The sequence below is a fragment of the Electrona antarctica genome (assembly GCF_951216825.1).
Source record: "Electrona antarctica genome assembly, chromosome: 9".
In the NCBI taxonomy this organism is placed as follows: Eukaryota; Metazoa; Chordata; class Actinopteri; order Myctophiformes; family Myctophidae; genus Electrona; species Electrona antarctica.
In genome coordinates, this window is record NC_136790.1 from 35,380,302 (window position 1) to 35,399,624 (window position 19,323).

General features: G+C 40.5%; 2 protein-coding genes across 2 annotated transcripts; both read right to left on the minus strand.

Moving 5' to 3' along the window:
- Window positions 1-1,327: 1,327 nt before the first annotated feature.
- uroc1 (urocanate hydratase 1) lies at window positions 1,328-12,201 on the minus strand (the record flags this gene model as incomplete). Its single annotated transcript, XM_079511166.1, has 19 exons — window positions 1,328-2,811; window positions 3,592-3,691; window positions 4,289-4,370; window positions 5,053-5,152; window positions 5,257-5,355; window positions 5,446-5,635; window positions 5,817-5,889; window positions 6,019-6,116; window positions 6,216-6,395; window positions 6,838-6,900; window positions 7,979-8,067; window positions 8,597-8,740; window positions 9,380-9,446; window positions 9,601-9,662; window positions 9,798-9,926; window positions 10,662-10,721; window positions 10,831-10,924; window positions 11,407-11,537; window positions 12,076-12,201. 19 exons carry the CDS (start codon window positions 12,199-12,201, stop codon window positions 2,671-2,673), a joined length of 2,028 nt encoding a protein of 675 aa, XP_079367292.1. The 3' UTR covers window positions 1,328-2,670.
- A 588-nt stretch (window positions 12,202-12,789) lies between these two features.
- Window positions 12,790-17,173, minus strand: chchd4b (coiled-coil-helix-coiled-coil-helix domain containing 4b). The gene is made up of 3 exons (XM_079511180.1): window positions 16,931-17,173; window positions 15,862-15,960; window positions 12,790-14,827 (listed from the first exon to the last, which is right to left on the minus strand). The coding sequence occupies exons 1-3, from the start codon at window positions 16,950-16,952 to the stop codon at window positions 14,451-14,453; spliced, it is 498 nt and encodes a 165-aa protein (XP_079367306.1). The 5' UTR covers window positions 16,953-17,173; the 3' UTR covers window positions 12,790-14,450.
- Between the last annotated feature and the right edge of the window lie 2,150 nt (window positions 17,174-19,323).

The following is a 19,323-nucleotide window of genomic DNA, read 5'->3' on the forward strand; positions in this document are numbered from 1 at the left end:
TTTACATATGGCCCACCTTCAACTTAAAGGTGGGCCTGTAAAGCATTTTGAGATCTACAGTAGGCTACAAATACATTTAAGAACACAGTGGCTTCAGTTCATACAATTCTGCCTTTCGTCTATTTATTTCCCACTGTCTGATATTATCAGTGACTTCACAAATGTAAGGATATTTTGTCTTATTAACCCATAGTTCAAATATCCTGTGTGTGATGTTATTAGTGGGCCAAAAAAACAACCTTTGTCTGTCCGACTTGGATGGGGTTAAGATGTTGTCACAGATCTCTGACTCATGTTGGCTCTAAGTGATGTAAACCAGGCATAAGCATACCAGTAGCCTGCCTAAGATAATGGCTTAGGTCTTTTGGAATGTCCATTCCACTAGAACTAATGTTCTCCATTTAAGTGCTGGGCTATAAACAAATGCATTCACGGTTTTATTAACCCTTTATTTATTTTTAAATATATATAAATAGTTTTTTGTGCAATTTTCTGAATCATGCTTGCCTTGCAACTGTCAGCAACAGAACAAAATCTCTATGCTTATAGTGGCAGATTCTTGTGGTCTTATTTCACATCACTCAAATTATTAACTTGTCTGAACAAGGCAAGGCAAGACAATCTATTAGATTTATGCGATATATGGTAACATCCATTTTCATAAAAAAGGGCTTGGATCTTACAAGTAGTGAAGAGTATATCATTTCAGGGATAACTGTTGATCTTCATGTAAGTGGTCCTTACTAATGCACATTATAAAATAAAATAGGGAGTGGCAAAAAACAAGTTACCACTTAAGCCACACTTATAAAATAGCGAAAATAGTGGATCTACAAGGTCTCAACGTGTTACCAGGCAGCTATTTTTGCTATTTGTTTGGGCCGAAAAGAGAAAATGTTCGCCTATAAGGACATTCCCAAACTAGGGATGTCACGTTGAAAGTTGTTAATGCCACAGACGAAAAACAGTCTAAGTCCACACTATTGATCCATAATGTATAAATGATAGATAAGGGTTCAGGACAACGAGGCCTTTTCGTGGAGGGTAATGGAAATAAAAATCCGGCGACCCCAAGGATCAATTAATAGATATAAAATTGATAAAAACGGCGAAAGGCCAATTAATGGATAAAAATAAATTATATCTATTCTGTAATGCTAATTAGAAAGGACTGTAAATATATACCTTCAATAACCCAGCAGGGAGACCAAAATACCGTGCTGTATTTACCTTAAAAATGAGTGATTAGCCCTTTAAATCTTGAATGACAGTCACTGTACCATAAAAAAATAGAAGGATACCTTAAAAACGAATTGGAGAAAGACGAAATAAAGTTCTGAGAGGAAGTTTAAGGTTTTAACTGTAATTTTTAGTAGGTAATAAAGTCAATTTACATAGAGAATGTGCTACATGGTTCAGATAATAATAATAGTACAATACATCACTATAATGTAGAGTATTCAATTGTTCCAATATGGATCCGAACTGAACCTTTCACAGTATCTTCCTGGCTTATACTGTAGATCACGTCAGTTGTTGATAAACGTTCATTGGCTCAATAGATAGTTCATTTCCGCAATATCCCACGGTGGCGCTGGTTGTCAAGCGCTCATTGGACCAGCACATGGATGATGAGACTGGTATCGGGACATCTTCCTTGGTTCAGTCATTGATGGCCATAGACCGGGAAAGCACAGAGGCTGGCGTTGCTATGGCAACCTGAAGATAACTTGCCCTGCACTGTGAACTTTCGACAGAGAGAAACACTCCTATCTACTTTCTCACTAGGCATCAAGGTCAAATACATGTAGTCTCGAATCAAAATAGACCTTTCATTATGGCAAGTTTACTTGACTGGGGACAGACATTATGGAGACCGAATAAGGAGTCAACAAGATATAAGATATTAAATCTGAATGTGGCGTCAGGAAATCCATAATATAAATATGATAAAATAATAAAGGATAATATATAGGGCTGAGATGATTAGGCACGTGGATGGTGACATGACATAAATAGGATAAGGAGAACAACCCGGAGTAAACAGGCAGTAGGCTAAGAGTAAAATGATGATAAAAGGGTAAGGTGACAAAATATGACCTATATGGAACACGGTCTGGGCCCAAAGTTCTATCTGTGTTGACCAACAGAATATGATGGAGTGGCCAACTTGACATGACGTGTAAACAACATGTCAGAATTTATCTAACAGAGGGGTCAGAATGAAATTTGGACTTAGACTGTTTTTCGTCTGTGGTACTCAATTAATGGTTTCATAGAATGAAATGCTTATCTAAAACACGTTTCACATGTAGATGGACAGGCATTGATTGCGATGAAATCAGATTAATCTGCAAAAACTATTTAGAGCTGGGGACAATATGCATAAAATAACTGAATGTGAGGTTAAATGTGAACACTATGTTGATTGATTGATTGATTGAAATATGTATTAACAGTTTGCAGAATTACAGTACATTTCAAGCACAAACTCAATACAAAGACTGTTAACTGTGAGTGGACAACCCAATTAAGCATTACACTTGTTTACAAGAGGGTCCACCTTGTTCAATTCATCAAAACATTTAGATACGTACAAATAGACACTTCTATATAGTCAAAGAACAGAACAGGAATTCATCATAAATGACGCCCCAAATGACGCCCCTGCTAACCCTGCAGAGCTCTGTCCAACACAAGCTCATCCTGCACAGGGAAGGGCATGGTGACACGCAGCTGACTGTTCTCCTCCATGGTACGCTGGATGGTCTCATAGGCGTTAGCGTTCCCAGACCAGCAGCGACGAGCCACCTGCAGTACATAGCAAAAAGAGATTATGGGCTGTTAATCTCAAAGTAAACAATAAATGCACACAGGCAGTAAAATACTCATTCACACATTTAACTCTGAGAATTTGTGACTGAAATGTTTCATGTATTCATGTATTCAGTGATTCTTACATTTTTTTGTGGCTTTCGCCTTTTATTTTATATTTTTTATGGAGGAACAGACAGTAGGCTGACAGGAAATGGGGAGAGAGATTGGGGTTAGACATGCAGTAAAGGCCGTCGGGATCGGGAGTCGAACCTGCGGCACACTGCCAGACTGGATTACCAGCCAAGGTGCCTGGACCACTGAGCCATGGCTCTGGGACCCCAATGTACATTTACACTGTAAAAATATAATGATTATGGGTCCATTGTTTTCCGTTTGTACACTCTCTAAGTTACAGACATTTGATTTAACTAGTCAATCATCGATAATTTAGTTGGGACACCCTTGAAGAACCCCATGTTCTGTACGTAATCCTGTGGGCTGGGGTGGCACCTGTCAGCAGTGTTGGACGGGAGGCGTAGGATGAAGGCTCTACGTCCTCACAGTGGGGGCTCTTCACAGTTGAGTCAGTAGGATAACAGCAGAGACAACACAGAAATATGTGTGTGGAGGAATCAGTTGGCATATGGGCAAAATTGGGGAGAAAAAAGGGCAAAAAGCAAAAACAAAAACAAACGGCCGCATGTTGTGAAGCATGCAGTCTTTAGGTTGAACTCCCAAAAGTACCCCTGCCCCCTCTCTCTCTTTCTCTCTCACCCCATTAGAGACATCCCAGTTGAGCATCAGACAGGCACGCTTTGCAGCCTCCTCCGAGCCGTCGAGAAGCAGACCAAAGCCTCCATTCATCACCTCCCCCCTAGTCAGAGATTGAATAGGAAAACAAACATGCCGACTTAACCATTGGACATTGGACACAACCCAAATAAACCAATGGACAATGGACACATCCCAAATAAATCACTAGAGGCAGTTCTGTCAGATAACTCACGAATAGATATATTCGTATTAATTATATTAATATAGAATGAGAATATAAGTGTGCATATAATATTATATCTTGGCGTTCGGCTCTGCTACATTTTTCTCCCTACTCGGCACAATTATACAACCACCATTAAGAGCAGGGAGATAAAAAAAACCAAGGGGAACAGAAATAGCAGAACCCACCAGTGGTGCTGTGGTGGCGGTGGGAGCAAACAGCTCATAACGACAACCAGGAACGCAACAGAGATTGGGCCCAAAGATTGCAGCCTTGGGTGAGCTTAAATACCCCGCCCAAATGGTCAGCTGATTGCCACGACAGCGTATGACATGTGGGACTGCATAGCACTGAATGAGCCCCTCGATTATATCTGCCAGAACTAACTCCGCATTGTCCGCAAGCGTATCATTTAATTATAACAGCTGCCCTTTTATGAATGGCTAGTTTATTTGGAGGGCAGGATCACCTTACCAGCCAACACCTCCGCCATTGTGCAGGGACACCCACGTGGCACCCCTGAACGCATCGCCAACAAAGTTTTGGACAGCCATGTCTGTAAAGGGGACGGTATATGGAGAGATTGCAGTTGGAACCCCCTTTTATTATTATTTTCACAAAATCAATGTTTTATTTTATGAACTGTGCAAGTGTGCATGCAACAAACACTATGGATAGTACACAGACCCTCAGTATTGTACATGGTACACAGAAAGGTCCTCATTGTTAACTTCTACATTTGCTAACAAATTGAACCAAATGGGCCATCCTATTTTACATTCGCCATGGCCCAGCCTATCTTTTCCGTGCATTCACATGTTGCTCGCCCATGTTTCCGTGTCCTCTTCCGCTGATCCCGTTTCCTTGATGTGCGCACACTTCTGTTTGCAAGAGCCACATAGACACCATTACATCACTACGCTTGAAGCGGACCATTGAAATATTGTTTCACATCTCACAACTACAACTCTAGCATCAATTATTTGACTCCTCCGTGCAACTCCTACTTTGACAACCTCATTTTACAAGGTCAGACTTTACATTTGTTTATTTGTGTTTGCACGTGCACTCTTTATGTGAGCATCCCGACACTGTTTTACCTACGTTTGTTGGTGTGTGTGCGCTCGCACATATACAGTATATGCTATATGATATGTTATGCACAGTAAAATCCTGAAGTGTTAATTTAACACCAAAGTTAAGTTAAATTTAGGATTTTACTGTGTGCACTGCAGTACCTGCACAGAAGGCGGATCCGTCGTACACATTTGAGGTCTCTCTGAATGGACTATCTGTTCCACTGACATCATGATGGTCCCGGCTGATAACTACAGGAGCCTGAACACAGCTGCATCGTTACATCTTTAAAATATATTTAAAACACCTGCAAGCATTTATATAAATACGAAAGACTGTTTCCCAAATGTACTGTATTCTCTTACTGAAACTCTGCCATCAGCTATAGCTTGGTTAATAGCCAGGGCGATGCAGACTCTGCCTTTTTGGTCTGAATAGAGGATTCTAGCTTGGGATCCAACCACCTAAACATAAAGAACAAAACAGATGAAATCAAAGGACACGTCTGTGTAAACATATATCTCTTACATTGAACCGCTGAGTCACTTACTCACCATCTGGTGTTTTCCAGCCTCTCTGATCCAGCGGATGTTGTCGTCGTATTGCTGTCGGACACGCTCAGTCACATTGGCACTAATCTCCTCCAGAACGGTGGCAGCAATCTCATCGGTTATAGCCAGGTCTTGTGGATCGGCGGAGGTACAGACCCAGCGAAAAGGCCCAAAGCCAAGAGAGAAAATGTCTCTGTTGAGTCAGTGTAAGAGAAGGAACACATAATTCGATTCGAAGAAAGAAACATCTTGATCTTGTTCGCAACATACCTCATAAATGAAAATATGTTTTCAAAGACTTTCTGACTTAGAAAGGTTATCGTATCATCTAGTTCAACCTTACTTTCCATGAAATCATAAAAGAGATCTCTCACCCCATAATGTCCTGGACATAAGATGGGTAACGGAACTCTGTTGCTCCACCCCCAGCCTTTCCTACATCGGCTCCTGAATAAAGGAAAAAGGTAAATCCAACTTGCAAGCTTATTGATATATTATTGGTGTGCATCAGAGTGTGTGTGTGTGTGTGTGTGTGTGTGTGTGTGTGTGTGTGTGTGTGTGTGTGTGTGTACCCACCAGCTCTCTCAGCCTCCAACAGGAAGGCATTGCCATAGTCCCAGAAGAACATGCCTGCATCTGCCAGCTTGTTGATGGCTATGACATGTCTGCGGAGGCTGAGTTTTTCAAAACACCAAATTATTCATCTTATGTTTTTTCCTGACCTCCCTCCATCTATTTACAGAGACTGTAAGATAATGTGTCATCTTACTGACCTCTCATGGACCTCAGAGCGGAACCGGCTGGGGTCGGTGCTCATGAGCTGGCTACCCTGGCGGAAGCTGAGTTGGGCTGGGTAGTAGCCTCCACTGAATGGGTTGTGAAGGGAGGTCTGGTCTGAGCCCAGGTCCACCAGGAGATCACCTGTCCTCTCATATTCTAGTGCCAGTCTCTCCCTGGCAGGGATACAAAACGGCGTGAGAAAGCAGAACAGGCAAGGTAATGTTTTTTTTTTTATTAGAAGTTAGGCATCAGTATATGGTGTCATTTCAGTCACATCATATATACAATAATATCGTTGCTGTCCAAAACTGTTACTTGTCAGGAAACGGTAAAAAGAACCAGTGTTCCAATTGATCCAATGCAGTTATTATTTAGTCACAAGCTGATCAATATTTATACAACTCACACACATTTTCACATTCAAAAACTGTTGATTGATAGTGAAAATAGATGGATTGTGGATTGATCTATTTTCCATACGAAGATATTTTGACATAAAAAGTTGAAATATGGATACGTTTCTGCCCAAGAGCGACAATAAGATTATCTTATGGCTCCTGCCTCCTTATAAGCCACAGACCTGAAGCAGGATGTGTGTATTCACCTCTCACTCACCATAGATCTACAACATTGCCATGGTAACCCAGACTAAGTGGAGTCTTGGAGCTCCTGAACTCTCTGGAAGACACAAAATCATTTTTGGTCCAGTTGTTTTCATGACTCATACTTTGCTGCCGCTTTGCTAGGGGGGAGTAAGAGGTATTTATCACAGTCCAATCACAAACCTAAGATGAGCAGACACTGATTCGCAGGTCATTTTGCCATCATGCAGGGTTGTAAAACAGTTAACAGAGCTGTAACTTCTAAAAGTTTATGTTGTATTACTAAAAGCATCGCACGCACGCACGCACGCACGCACGCACGCACGCACGCACGCACGCACGCACGCACGCACGCACGCACTCATAATCATCATGGTCATCTGTTATCCAGCTGTTCTCAACCAGGGGTTCATGAACCCCTAGGCGTACTTGACTGTACTGCAAGGGATCACAAGATTGTGAGGAAAATAGAATTTATTTTTTTGTTTTTACTAAAGTAAAAAGTCTAAAGTGAGACTGAAAGTTTGAAATTGTTCACTACAGGTGTAGCCTACCAGTTAAGCTGCAATTAAAACATGTACTCTTATTGAGCCAAAAAAGTACAGGGGGTACTTCAGTTGAACCTTTGAGACAGAAGAGATTCATTGCTCAGAAAAGGTTGAGAACTCAAGCTGTAAAATTACGATTTTAGTAGTAATTAAATAGTAGTAGTACTAGTAAATAGTAAAATAACAAAATGATTCAATCAAAATAATATTCTAAATCACGTTCATGAAAAGGACCACTTCACCACTTTTCAGCCTATCTTCATATAATAGGCCCTCACTAATATCATGGTAAAATGGCACAATTTTTTTCCCACTCAGTCTGTCTCTCATAGGAGGGCTGTGGGCAGCTCAGAAACCAGTCCACCAGTGACATCATCGATGGGGAATCCAAGCTAATAGAAACTGCAGGCTTTCTAGTCCTGAAAAGTTGCAATGCGAAAATGGAAGCCATCGTTCTCACAATAATACAAATCTAAACCTTTTTGTAAAAAACATCTTGTTTAAAAAACATCTAACGATGATGTCACTGGTGGACGGGTTTCTGATAGGTTGAAAAGTGGTAAAGTGGTCCTTTAAAGTCTGTACATTAATAAGCAGTTGTCTTACCGAATGATCTTAATGCATTGGTCCAAGCTACTGGTGACCTCCATTAACCAGCCCTGCTCATGTCGCTTTCTAAGAGCAGCCTCGTCCACCTATACAGAGGATCCAATTCAGACAATAATAGAAAAGGGTAATCCCATTCTATTAGATTACTTAGAAGTCAGTATTGATCATATCATAGCTGTTGGGTGGATAGCTTGCATGCCTGAAACTGTTACTTTTCAGGAAATTGAACAAATGGATGTGTTCCATCTTCCAAGCTCGTTAATTGAATACTTTGTTAGCAGGCTACTAATAAAGTAGTCAATCAATCAATCGGATTAATTAACATGGTAATGGTAGTACGTTCAAATGTTATTTTAAAAAGATAACACAAAAATCCCAAGGGGGCTTGATACTTTCCATTGGTTCAATATTTATAAAACGCAGCCTTTACCACCCTCAAGCCTAACCACAAAACATTTCAAAAATAGCTGATCTACAAGCTCAGTGTGTTGTGAGCTTGTATAGCAGCTATTTAGTATTTTGTGTGACACTGTTGTGTCTGCCCGAGAAGAGTTTCATTTTATTTTTTGTAAGAGCTTTGTGTGAATGTGGTCAATTAGTAAGATAAGAACACACCTCTGCTATGACTCCTACACAACCAGCAATGACAGCAGCTTTGGCCTGAGCTCCGCTCATTCCTCCAAGCCCAGAGGTCACGAATACACGACCCCTCAGGTCCCCTGAACCCAGGTACCTCCTTCCTGCGTTCAGCACTGTCAGCTATGCAGAAATAATTCAGAAGTATACATGAATACAAATGCAAAAAGAAATTTAAAAACTAAGAGCATCTAGGAAAAGCAATCGTTTTGCAAGCAGGAAGTGGGTTGAAATCTATCATAAACCCCATGGAAAGTGTCATGGAAATTCCATTGCATGTCTAATGGCTCTAGTGAAATGAATCAATATAGATGAATACACAAATCCCTCTTGGTCTGGTTTAATTAAACCCTATATTGGTCTGTTATTTTTCCCCTCTACACCAAGCGCGACGGGTTGTGAGCTTGTAAATTGGTTATTTTCAGAAAATGTCCTTGGATGCTATGCTTCATGTGGTTAATGTTTGCAAGCAAGGGAGAGCATGTCTTGACACATGGGAGTGCCTCAGTCTCTCTGAGGGTTGGTGAGGTTACAATAGTTTTTTTAAGGGAGGGCATTACTCTATTGTTAATGACCTTGCTGCAATAGCTCAACAGAAAATAATGCCCATAAGATAAAGAGTCCATTCACTAGACAAAGCATTTCTGTGTGCAAAAAGCAACACATTGAGAATTCCAGCAAAGCCAGGTGCAAAGACTATCATTTTTCATCAAAGACGACATGCTGGTGAATGCTGTGCAGTTTTATCATCGTTTTACGAACCACGGTGCCATGAACAATGCCTTGAGGACCAATGTAGCAGTAACTTCCAGCAGTCATCTGACCATACCTAGGAATGGACAACAAAAAGCATATTGGCAATATCGAATCCAGAGTTGCCACATAATAAAGCCTGCAATACCCCTCACCTATTTTGCATTGATATAGTGGAAAAGGTTAATGAGTGACTCACAAACAATTTAATACCATTATTCAAAACTTACATTGATACACCAAGGGCAAACATTTTTTCATACTGGTCTCTGGAGGAGTAATTTGGAATAACCTGACAGAAGTGACAAGGGAAAATATATTACATACGGTACATATTATATAAAATGTATCAAAGTGTGATTCAATTGTAATGCATGTTCATTAAGCTAATAATGGCTTAATGCGGTTACATTCGGTTTGCAGTTACCATGCCATTGGTGATGATAGCACGTGGTGAAGAGGGCAGGCTGGGGAACAGGCCCATGGGATGCCCACTGTACATTACCAGAGTCTGCTCTTCTGTCATCTCACTCAAGTAGTGCATCACAAGCCGGAACTGCCCACATTCACACAGACACACACATACGAGAATACATTTAAGATGGTCTGTTTTATCTCTATGCTAGGAATTGCATAGACATTCTCTACCAAGGGACCACAATGGACATAAGCCTTCAAGCTTTAGTGTTTATCCTTTTGAATCTGTGTGAATACACCAATCCACGGAGGGGTGCCCTGGGGTGTACCATTAAAGGGTCACTTCACCCCTTTTGCAACCAGATCAAATTTTAATGATGTTTAGGATACAAGAAACACTTTCCTGGGGGGTTTTGTGTGTAATGTGTTGTTTTTAGATATTTTAGTCATGGCACCATGTTCATGACCAAAATCTGTCATGAAAATGTGGTCTCACTTCCTTCCTGGACTACAAGTAACACAGGCTCCCTCCTCTCCACAAGGAGGGGAAGTGCATTATCGTCATTGTAGGAATTCAGCAATTTAGTCAAACTCTAGTAAAACACAGACTTTTCTTTTTCTGGCCATAGGGTAAAAAATTCAGATTGTGCTACTGTTATCTACTACAAATACTATTAATATTGAGTAACTGCAGTTTCTTCCAGCTTTACGCCTCAGCACTAATTAGCTACACCTGGCCTACAAGACACTGCTCCATGGATCTGTCTATAGGCCTACTGTATGTATTTTTATGCATGTACACCAATTTGCAATTTGCAAATTTCAGACAGTCAATCAAACTCTGAATCACAGCACCACATCACCGAAGACTCACCTGGGCCCAGTTGCTGAACACCTGGCCATTCCCTCCATAGGTGACAAGCTCCTGAGGAAACTGAGATAAAGAGGTTATTAAAACGGTTATATACAGTAGATGGTGATTGAACTTGTAGATAAAGGACACTAAGCTAAGTTTGGAGCATCAAGCTGCATTTGATGGTCACCTGGGCAACTGCTGGGTCCAGGTTGTTCATTATCATGAGCATGATGGAGGCTGCTTGACGTGTGCGACATGGATACTGATCTATTGGGTAGGCTCTAAAAAGACACAAGAAGAAACACATATATTGTAGCCTTTTTTAAAAAAAAGCAGAAAACAATGAAAAGGCAGAACATTATGCATTGTTTTGCATTAAAAGTGGGTCGTTAACAATTTATTTAGCTAAAAAAGGTGGGGTTGTAACATTTTGTTGGTGCATTAATTAAAGTTTAATGTACACCAGAAGGAACTGGTGAACCATAATGATTGACTAAGTCAGTGAATGACCAATTACATCTTGGCTCAGAAACTTTCAAATTGGATCTATTCAAAAAATAAATTCTCAACTACTTTCTGAGCATTAAAATTGGACATTAGGTATATATAATGGGTGCATTAGATTTCTGCAGCACAAAAAATGTGCTTTTATGTCCCATCCATGCATGCTTCTACCTCTGTTCTAGGATCAGTCTGACATACAGAAGAGGTTACACGGATACAGAATAAAGCCAAATATGTGGAGGGGATCAAGGTGTGTCACCTCATGCGCATGGCCGGGCAGAAGCGGTACATGTAGATATGTCCATATTGCCGCAGCTCTTGAGCAAATTCAGCTGCTAGTGTTGCATGGTGGGATGACGGGAAGTAACGCAAGGCATTCCTTAACGCCAGCTAGAGAGAATAGAAGTGGGGATTAATGGTGCAGCTCATAACAAACATTCAAATTGCATGAGGGTCTTGATTCATATATTCCACTTTCAATACTGTTCTGTTCTCCTTCCGAATCTTACTGCTGAGCACTACCTGTATCTCACTTCATTATTGACTGTGGCCTTTGCTCTGAGTTTGGGCAAACAGTTGACAACCTCAGAGGATAATCAATTTTTTGTTTCTGCTCTCGTAAGAAAGCAGAAACGACCCCTTAGTCAGGACAAAGAGGCAAGCATGACATTCAGTACGGTTGGGTCATCTTGCTTCCACACGTCCTTCAAACTCAAAACTTCCCCTTGATCTGTCTCTCACCAACACATTCTATGATGACACTTCCCAGACATAGACAGTCAGTCACTTTTGATCATTTTGCTGATTGTTGACCTATTGAAGCAGTTATCCCATCTTTCTTTTTTACATTTTTTCTTGGCTGATGTGTTTAGACAAAATATATACTAAACAAATGATACATTATGCTTGTGTATTGGGATATACTCACCCTCTCCTCCACCACAGTGAGGTTTGGTGTCCGGACAGGTGCATGAGAAATACTAGGATCTCTACCACGATTAGGAGGCAAAGGATCCAGGGTCAAACCACTGCATAACTCCTTTAATGTAGACATTCTGTTCAGTATGTGCTGAGAAACAAACTTGTTTCGAGATCTGGAGAGACAAAGATGGCGGTAGTGGTGAGCAGGCGGCTTGCAGCTTCACTGCAGGCAACTGACTGTCTCTAGGAAGACAGACCTCTCTGTGGGAAGGTTTCCTGTGATGTTCTGAGGCTGGAGGTCACTCACTTCCACATGACTTCATTGGCTCTTTAACTTTCGTTGCCCTCCGTAATCCACCAATGGCAAGCCACAGGTATAAAAGAGTGTTTGGCAATTATTGATTCCTACAGTAACTTGATGCAACATACACCATAGACAAACATTGTCACAAACCCCTGACCCGTGAGGCTTAGGCATGTGGCTCAGTTAAACAAAAACGCACCAAAGAACCTTTGAACAGATTGATGTTACTATACATAAACACATCACATAACCACACACATGCTGAATTTAAAACATCAAAATGGCGAAGAACACTTTCATACAAAGCCACTGCAGTATGGGCAGCTTTGCATTCGATTCTGATACTGTGAAGGTACTGCTATTACTACCTGTAATAGTCATGACAGCATACAATCATAATTTCAAAGGTAGACAAGATTGGCTTACAAGAATTTAGATATTTTATTGTAAAGACACTTTAGACGATTCAGTCAATATTTTTGCAAGCAAATGGTGTACACTTAAATCCACTGTAATAACGAGCTGTTGAACAATGTTAATGGCATAAACAGTCCAGTTGAGATTAACCTCGCGGACGTAAAGCATCTGACGTGTCGGTGATACGTTGACAGGAGAATTTGTGGAAACTTGGTACTGATCATTCATTCATTCAGTTGAACATAAATGACCACAGAAAAAGTAAAGCAAGTAACAAAAAAAAGGACATCTGTGAACACAATAATCTTACAACTTGGAAGGTTGTAATGGAAAAGGCCATAGAAAGGAGCATGGTTAACACACAAGGAGAAAATTGTAAAATAATTTAGGTTACTATAATAATATATCTCATATACAGTATATATGCTATATTATATACTCTATGCATATCCACATGGTCCCGGGCCGGCAGCTCTTGACAAGTTATTCATGATCTGTTACAAAGCAGGCAACACATGACTAGCAAAACACTCGCTAAGTGCTAGGTTGAGCAAAGAGCCATTTTGAACAGTCTCAGGTCTGCACAGCGATTTTTTTGCCTTTATTGATAGGGTACAGTAACTAGACAGGAAAGGGGGAGAGAGATGGGGAGTGACACGCGGCAAAGGCCGTCGGGCTCGGGAGTCGAGCCCGCGGCACGCCGTCCGGCTGGCTTGGCAGCCTAGGTGCCCAGACGGTTGAGCTAACCGTCCGGGCCCGCACAGCGATTTGAATGTGTTTACTAGTCTTTATTAACTAAGGTAACCCAACTATGATCAACCTTGTGTTCTAACGGATTTAAATATTTCCAATTATTTGAAAGTACATTTAACCAATCTATGACTAGTAGTAATCTAATGCTCATGCTCATCGTTTTCGTGACCATTTATTTGTCCTTGTGTGCTTCTTTGAAACAAACAGCTAGATCTGCTAGACTGATAGTGATAGATCCCTCAACCAAATCCTTAATCCAACCACACCAAAATTATGCCTAAACCTAAACTACTAACAGTGCCTTACAATTTTTGATTGGTCATTTTGGTTGACCCAGTCTTTGGTCATCTGCACAGGGAGTCAAAGTTGAAGAAGTTTGACTTTGGCCAGCACATGCGTGGGGCTAAGAGCCATCCGAGCTAGCATCAACACTTGCTATGTATGCTCATATTATGTTGCCTGCTTTAAACCTGGGATGCCAGGAGAATAAGGGGAGATTCATACTATGGTCCCGGATGCGCACTCGGGACCACTTGGCAGATTTTGTGTTAGTGTGAATTCTGCGTACCGTTCCCGGGAGATCACCCAACCGTTCCCGGGACCACATCGGGACCGATTGAAGTGTACTCGGATACGGATCGATGCAATGTGAAAGCATTGAATACAATTGAATGAAGTGTACTCGGGTACGGAAGAATCTCAGCCAATGTGAATCATGGCCAGCATGGACCAGGCAACCGTATTCGGGAACAGTTTGAATCAAACAGACTCAGTGTGAATCCCCTATTAAAGTAGGGTAGTACCCAGGGACCAAGGTTGGGAATCACTGCACTAACTTAACCATATATAAATTAATTGCTCTTTATGCTAACTCTTGTGGATCTCACTATGATTGATGCGTTTTATTATTAGCTTTCCCCCGAGATTTCTGAGACAGGTGTCGTTGGGTCAGCGTGGGCTGACGGAGGGGTGGGATTAGAGTCTTGTACTGGGTTAGAGGACGGGGTTGGGGTTTCTCCGGGGATAGAGTCCAGTGTGGATTGCTCATTTTCAGTAGAACCCTGTGGTGGCTCCTTCTCATCTTCCTGAGGGTAGAGCTCAGGGTAGCTTTGGAGACAATCCTGCATGGCCTTGAACTTCTCCAGGCAGTCAGAGCCCTTTACTTCCTCTTTGCTGTAGTGGAAGCACGAGAAGGCTTCCTTAAATTCAGTCCCACAGGGACCACTAGCCATCCCGCCTAAGCAGGGGCAGTTCCAGTTGATCTCACCACTGGGAAGAATCAGACCTACAATGAGAAAAAAGGTAGTTTCCTAGAGGTTTCAATGTTTACTCTAACACAGATTTTTGCCAAACACAGAGTTGCCCAACTGTTTTGGCTGTGCACCCCCCGTTACCCCCTGACCTAGCTGACGCACCACCTAATGCTAAGTTTTGTTGTATTTGGCTGAAAATTATATTTTTTAATATGATTATGGCAAATGCACTGAGAGACATGCAGCTGCTGTATACTCCTGCAGCTGCTCTATACATCTCCTTACAACAGTGGTTTACCGGATTTTGCAGTTTGTGCTAAATAACACCATAAAACCGCCATTACCCTTTTCATGTCATGCACCCTCTAGAGGGCGTTCACACACCACAAGGGGTGCACGTACCACAGTTTGGGAACCCCTGCTCTAACATAACATGAACTATGTTCAGAGATTGATTGATAATTTGATAGCATGTTGGCATGTGGCATCTGTATATTATGACTATCAACCCTATTTTCAAAACTATTCAAATATTTTCCCTAAAAACTGAAAAGTTGTGAGACGTGAGCTTGTAGATCTACTATTAGCGGGGGATTAAAAATATCAAACATTTCGGCCTATAATAACATGCCCAAAAAGGGGACACCAAGGGTTAAACTGGCAAATTACATGATAATAATACAGTTCAACTGTTCCATAATTAGTGTGGTTGCCGTAACAGGACAACCAGACCAGACTATAGTAATTTGCCCACTTTATTTTATTTTTATAAGATTTATTTTGTCCCACTACACCTCCCACAGTTGGGGCAGCACACACTCACGCCATATGTTAAATCGACCAGCTTCATCGGGAATCGTGTGCTCTTTTTTCTAAGAAATATGTTGTAAAGTTTAATTTATATAAATGTATTCATGGATACATTATCCCAATAGACTTCTATTTGGGTAGCTGCAAAGACTCCAAATTGAGTATTTTTCTCGAGACTGTAAGTGCTATAGTTACAACACTTGGTGGAGAGTTTAAAATGTGTCATCTTTTGAGCAACACCTTCATGTTAACTCACCTCGCTCTTCATAAGGATCGTTTGGATCCTCCTCCACAAGCTCAGCGTTGCTCGGCGCTGCATGGTCCTCCTTGGTGACAAAGATGATTCGGTCCTTACCTGTGCAAAATAAACAATGGCAATGTTATTTAAATAACAATATTCATTTGTATGTCTAATTGCTGCCACCCGTCCCTGGAGACATTTGACATTACAATAATGTGGAACATACCGGGGTCCGAGATATGAAACTATGTGACGCACTTTGGCCTTCCTTGTCGACATTCACAAATAGATGTCCAAACTGGTACAATGTACATGTTTCAGCTCAGCTGTCTGCACAACACGTTTAGAGCACCAATATTTCAGAAATGTGTAATATTTCACAAGTTTAATATACCTAAAGAAAGTGATTTGTCTTGATGTGGTTCTGCAGAACACTACAGACATTTGAAATGGTCTGTTGATGATGCCACATGGGTTAAATCCGTTAAATAGATGCTTAATGTTAAGCAGAAGCTATTTGAACGAATTAATAATACGCAGGAATAAGGAAATAATAATTGTCCATGTTGCAAATAATCTGGTCGGGGAGGGTCCCACAGGCACAGATGAAAAGAAATGCTTGCAAGGCGTTGTGACTCGCATGTATTTGTGTAACCTTCACCTTGTCAAACAAAATGTAATGCCTCAATTCCTGTTGAGGCAAGTGCAGGGCAAGTGCTTGTCAGGGTATAGGGGTCCCCTGTTCAAATAATTATTTGGGGGTCGTCGCAGCATGAAAAGTTTGAGAAACCCTGCTAGGGTTAGGGGACAGATGCAGCACAGAAGTCACTCTCTCATTCAAAAGGACGAGCTGAGCTGAGCTAGGTTTTCTAAAATAAAATAAAAATCGATTTATTTAATATGTTTTTTGTGTTTCGTTTTTACATTTAAAAGGGCTTGCTCGTGTACGTTTACTACAGTATATAAATATTGTAATTGTATTCCTTTATCATTTAGTCTGAGAGTTTTAGGTAACATTATAGCGACCCTAAATCCTGACATACAAGACAGTGACACCGTTAGCTCAATTAAACAGCATGGTTACCTTCCTCCCTGACCGAGGGCATTGTTTTCACGCCGTGACGGGTTTATTCCACCCTTTAGTATCACTGAAATCGGTCACAACCCGCAGGTCCAGTGTCGCTATATCCAATGTCGTTATTTCAACATCCAACTTTATAATATACGGTTTGTTTGTTTCACAACTATCCTTGGAGAGCTCAGCTCATTCAACCCAGAGAATCTACGCTATGGGGTTAAGAAGTACGTGATGGCGTCATCACCAGTGTTGCCAGATTGTGTGTGAGAAATAAGCAACCAGGTCCATGAAAACAAGCCCAAAACAAGCCCGAGTCCGACTAGGCTATTTTCAAAACAAATGTGACAAAATGTGGAATATTCTTTGAAATTTGATTGATTGATTGAAAATTGTATTAACAGTTTGCAGAATTACAGTACATTTCAAGCACAAACTCAATACAAAGGCTGTTAACTGTGAGTGGACGACCAAATTAAGCATTACACTTGTTTACAACAGGGTCCACCATGTTCAATTCATCAAAACATTTAGAGACGTACAAATAGACACTTCTATATAGACAAAGAACAGTACAGGAATTCATCATAATAACAACATTAAACATTATAACAACAACTCTAATATAGCCTGAGGGTTCCTGGTACAAAATATTTCTAGATGTAGGGTCCTTAATGTGAAAAATACATAAATCTGGAGGTCCTTGACATGAAAATGTGTGAGAATCACTGGTTTAAACAACAAAACAAACTACACTCAACAAGAAACAAGCCCCAAAAACGCAACAGCAAGTGCCGGTGTGAGTACCAGATCTTCTCGTGTACCCACACCGCAACTACCAATATTTATAAACAACTTTACTGAAAAACAAGCCCCCATATTAGGTCGCTTATAATAGGCAGACATGGCGGCAACACTGGTCATCACGCAACGTGCACATGGACCCATTTTAGAAGCCCCTTTCAGGTCCTGATTAGAAATGTAATTAAAAGTACTGTTGCTGACGAGAAGTTCCGAAAACAACAGGTTAACTGAATAGATTATTCCATGTTCACACCATTGCATAATGCGCGGGGGACATTTTGCAAAATGGAAAAAATGTCAATTATTGTCCTGTTCCTTGGTACCCAGATGTGGTGCAGTGGCTCCATCGCCTGGATATAAACGGTACTGGCCAGTGGCCAGTTTACTGAGGAGTGAGGATGATGCATCAACATTATCCTCTGTTAAAATTGGCTTATGGACCACGGCTATGGAAGCACTAGTCATTAGTCATTAGACATAAGCATAAACAAACCCCATACGCCCATATATAGGCATGTCACTATGATTCGGCCACAACCATAAGTCTAAATAAACCCCATATGCATATAGGCAAATATGGAGATCCAGTTGTTCAGACTGTGCATACTGCATGTGTATTCTAGATATCTGTAATTTAGTTATTCCTAGTCAAAACTAACATTTCAGATATCCACAATGACATTCCTCCTATCCAAAACTGTAATTTAAGATATCCACAATGACATTCTTCCTATCCAGAATTGCCATTTCAGATATCCATAACGCCATTCTTCCTAGGAGAAATGACATCACTTTTATGGCAAGCCATTTGAACCTTTAATAGAACCACCCTCCTGTCTGTAATATATGTTTTAGATATCCAAAACCACATTTCTCCTAGTCAAAACTGCATTCTCACTAGTAATAATTGTAATTAAAGATATCCATAGTAACATTCTTACTAGTAGAAATTGTATTTCAAGATATCTAGAATTCAGTTCTTCCTAGTAACAATTAACGTTTTGGATATCTACAATGACATTCCTCCTATCAACAACTGTCATTTCAGATATCCATAACCTCATTCTTCCTAGGAGGAATGACGTCACGTTTCCCATTCATGTGTATGGGGCTTTTAGTTTCAGATATCTGTAACTGCATTCTGGATATCTAGAATCAACATTCTGGATATCTACAATTTAATTATTACTAGGAGAAACTACTATTTCGGATATCTACAATGCAATTCTTACTAGGAGAAACTACCATTTCAGATATCCAAAATTACATTTGTACTAGTCATAATATGAATTGTGGATATCCATGATTAGATTTCTACTAGTCACAATGCATTTTTGGATATACAAAATGTAATTATGGATGTCTGGAATGTTTTCTTTTAATTTTGGATATCTGAAATGGTAGTTTCTCCTAGTAAGAATTGCATTGTAGATATATTAAATGGTAGTTTCTCCTAGTAAGAATTGTATTGTAGATATCTGAAATGGTAGTTTCTCCTAGTAAGAATTCATTGTAGATATCCATAATGTGGATTTTAGATATCCAGAATGCAATTATGGATATCTGAAACTAAAAGCCCAATACACATGAATGGAAAA

Bases quoted from the DNA above. Each gene is read 5' to 3' on its own strand.
- chchd4b (XM_079511180.1), bottom strand. From the start codon at position 16,952: ATGCCCTCGGTCAGGGAGGAAG. The intron at 15,961-16,930 runs GTAACCATGCTG...TATTTTGCACAG, and splicing joins GCCCTCGGTCAGGGAGGAAG to GTAAGGACCGAATCATCTTT. The intron at 14,828-15,861 runs GTGAGTTAACAT...TTCTCATTGTAG, and splicing joins CGATCCTTATGAAGAGCGAG to GTCTGATTCTTCCCAGTGGT.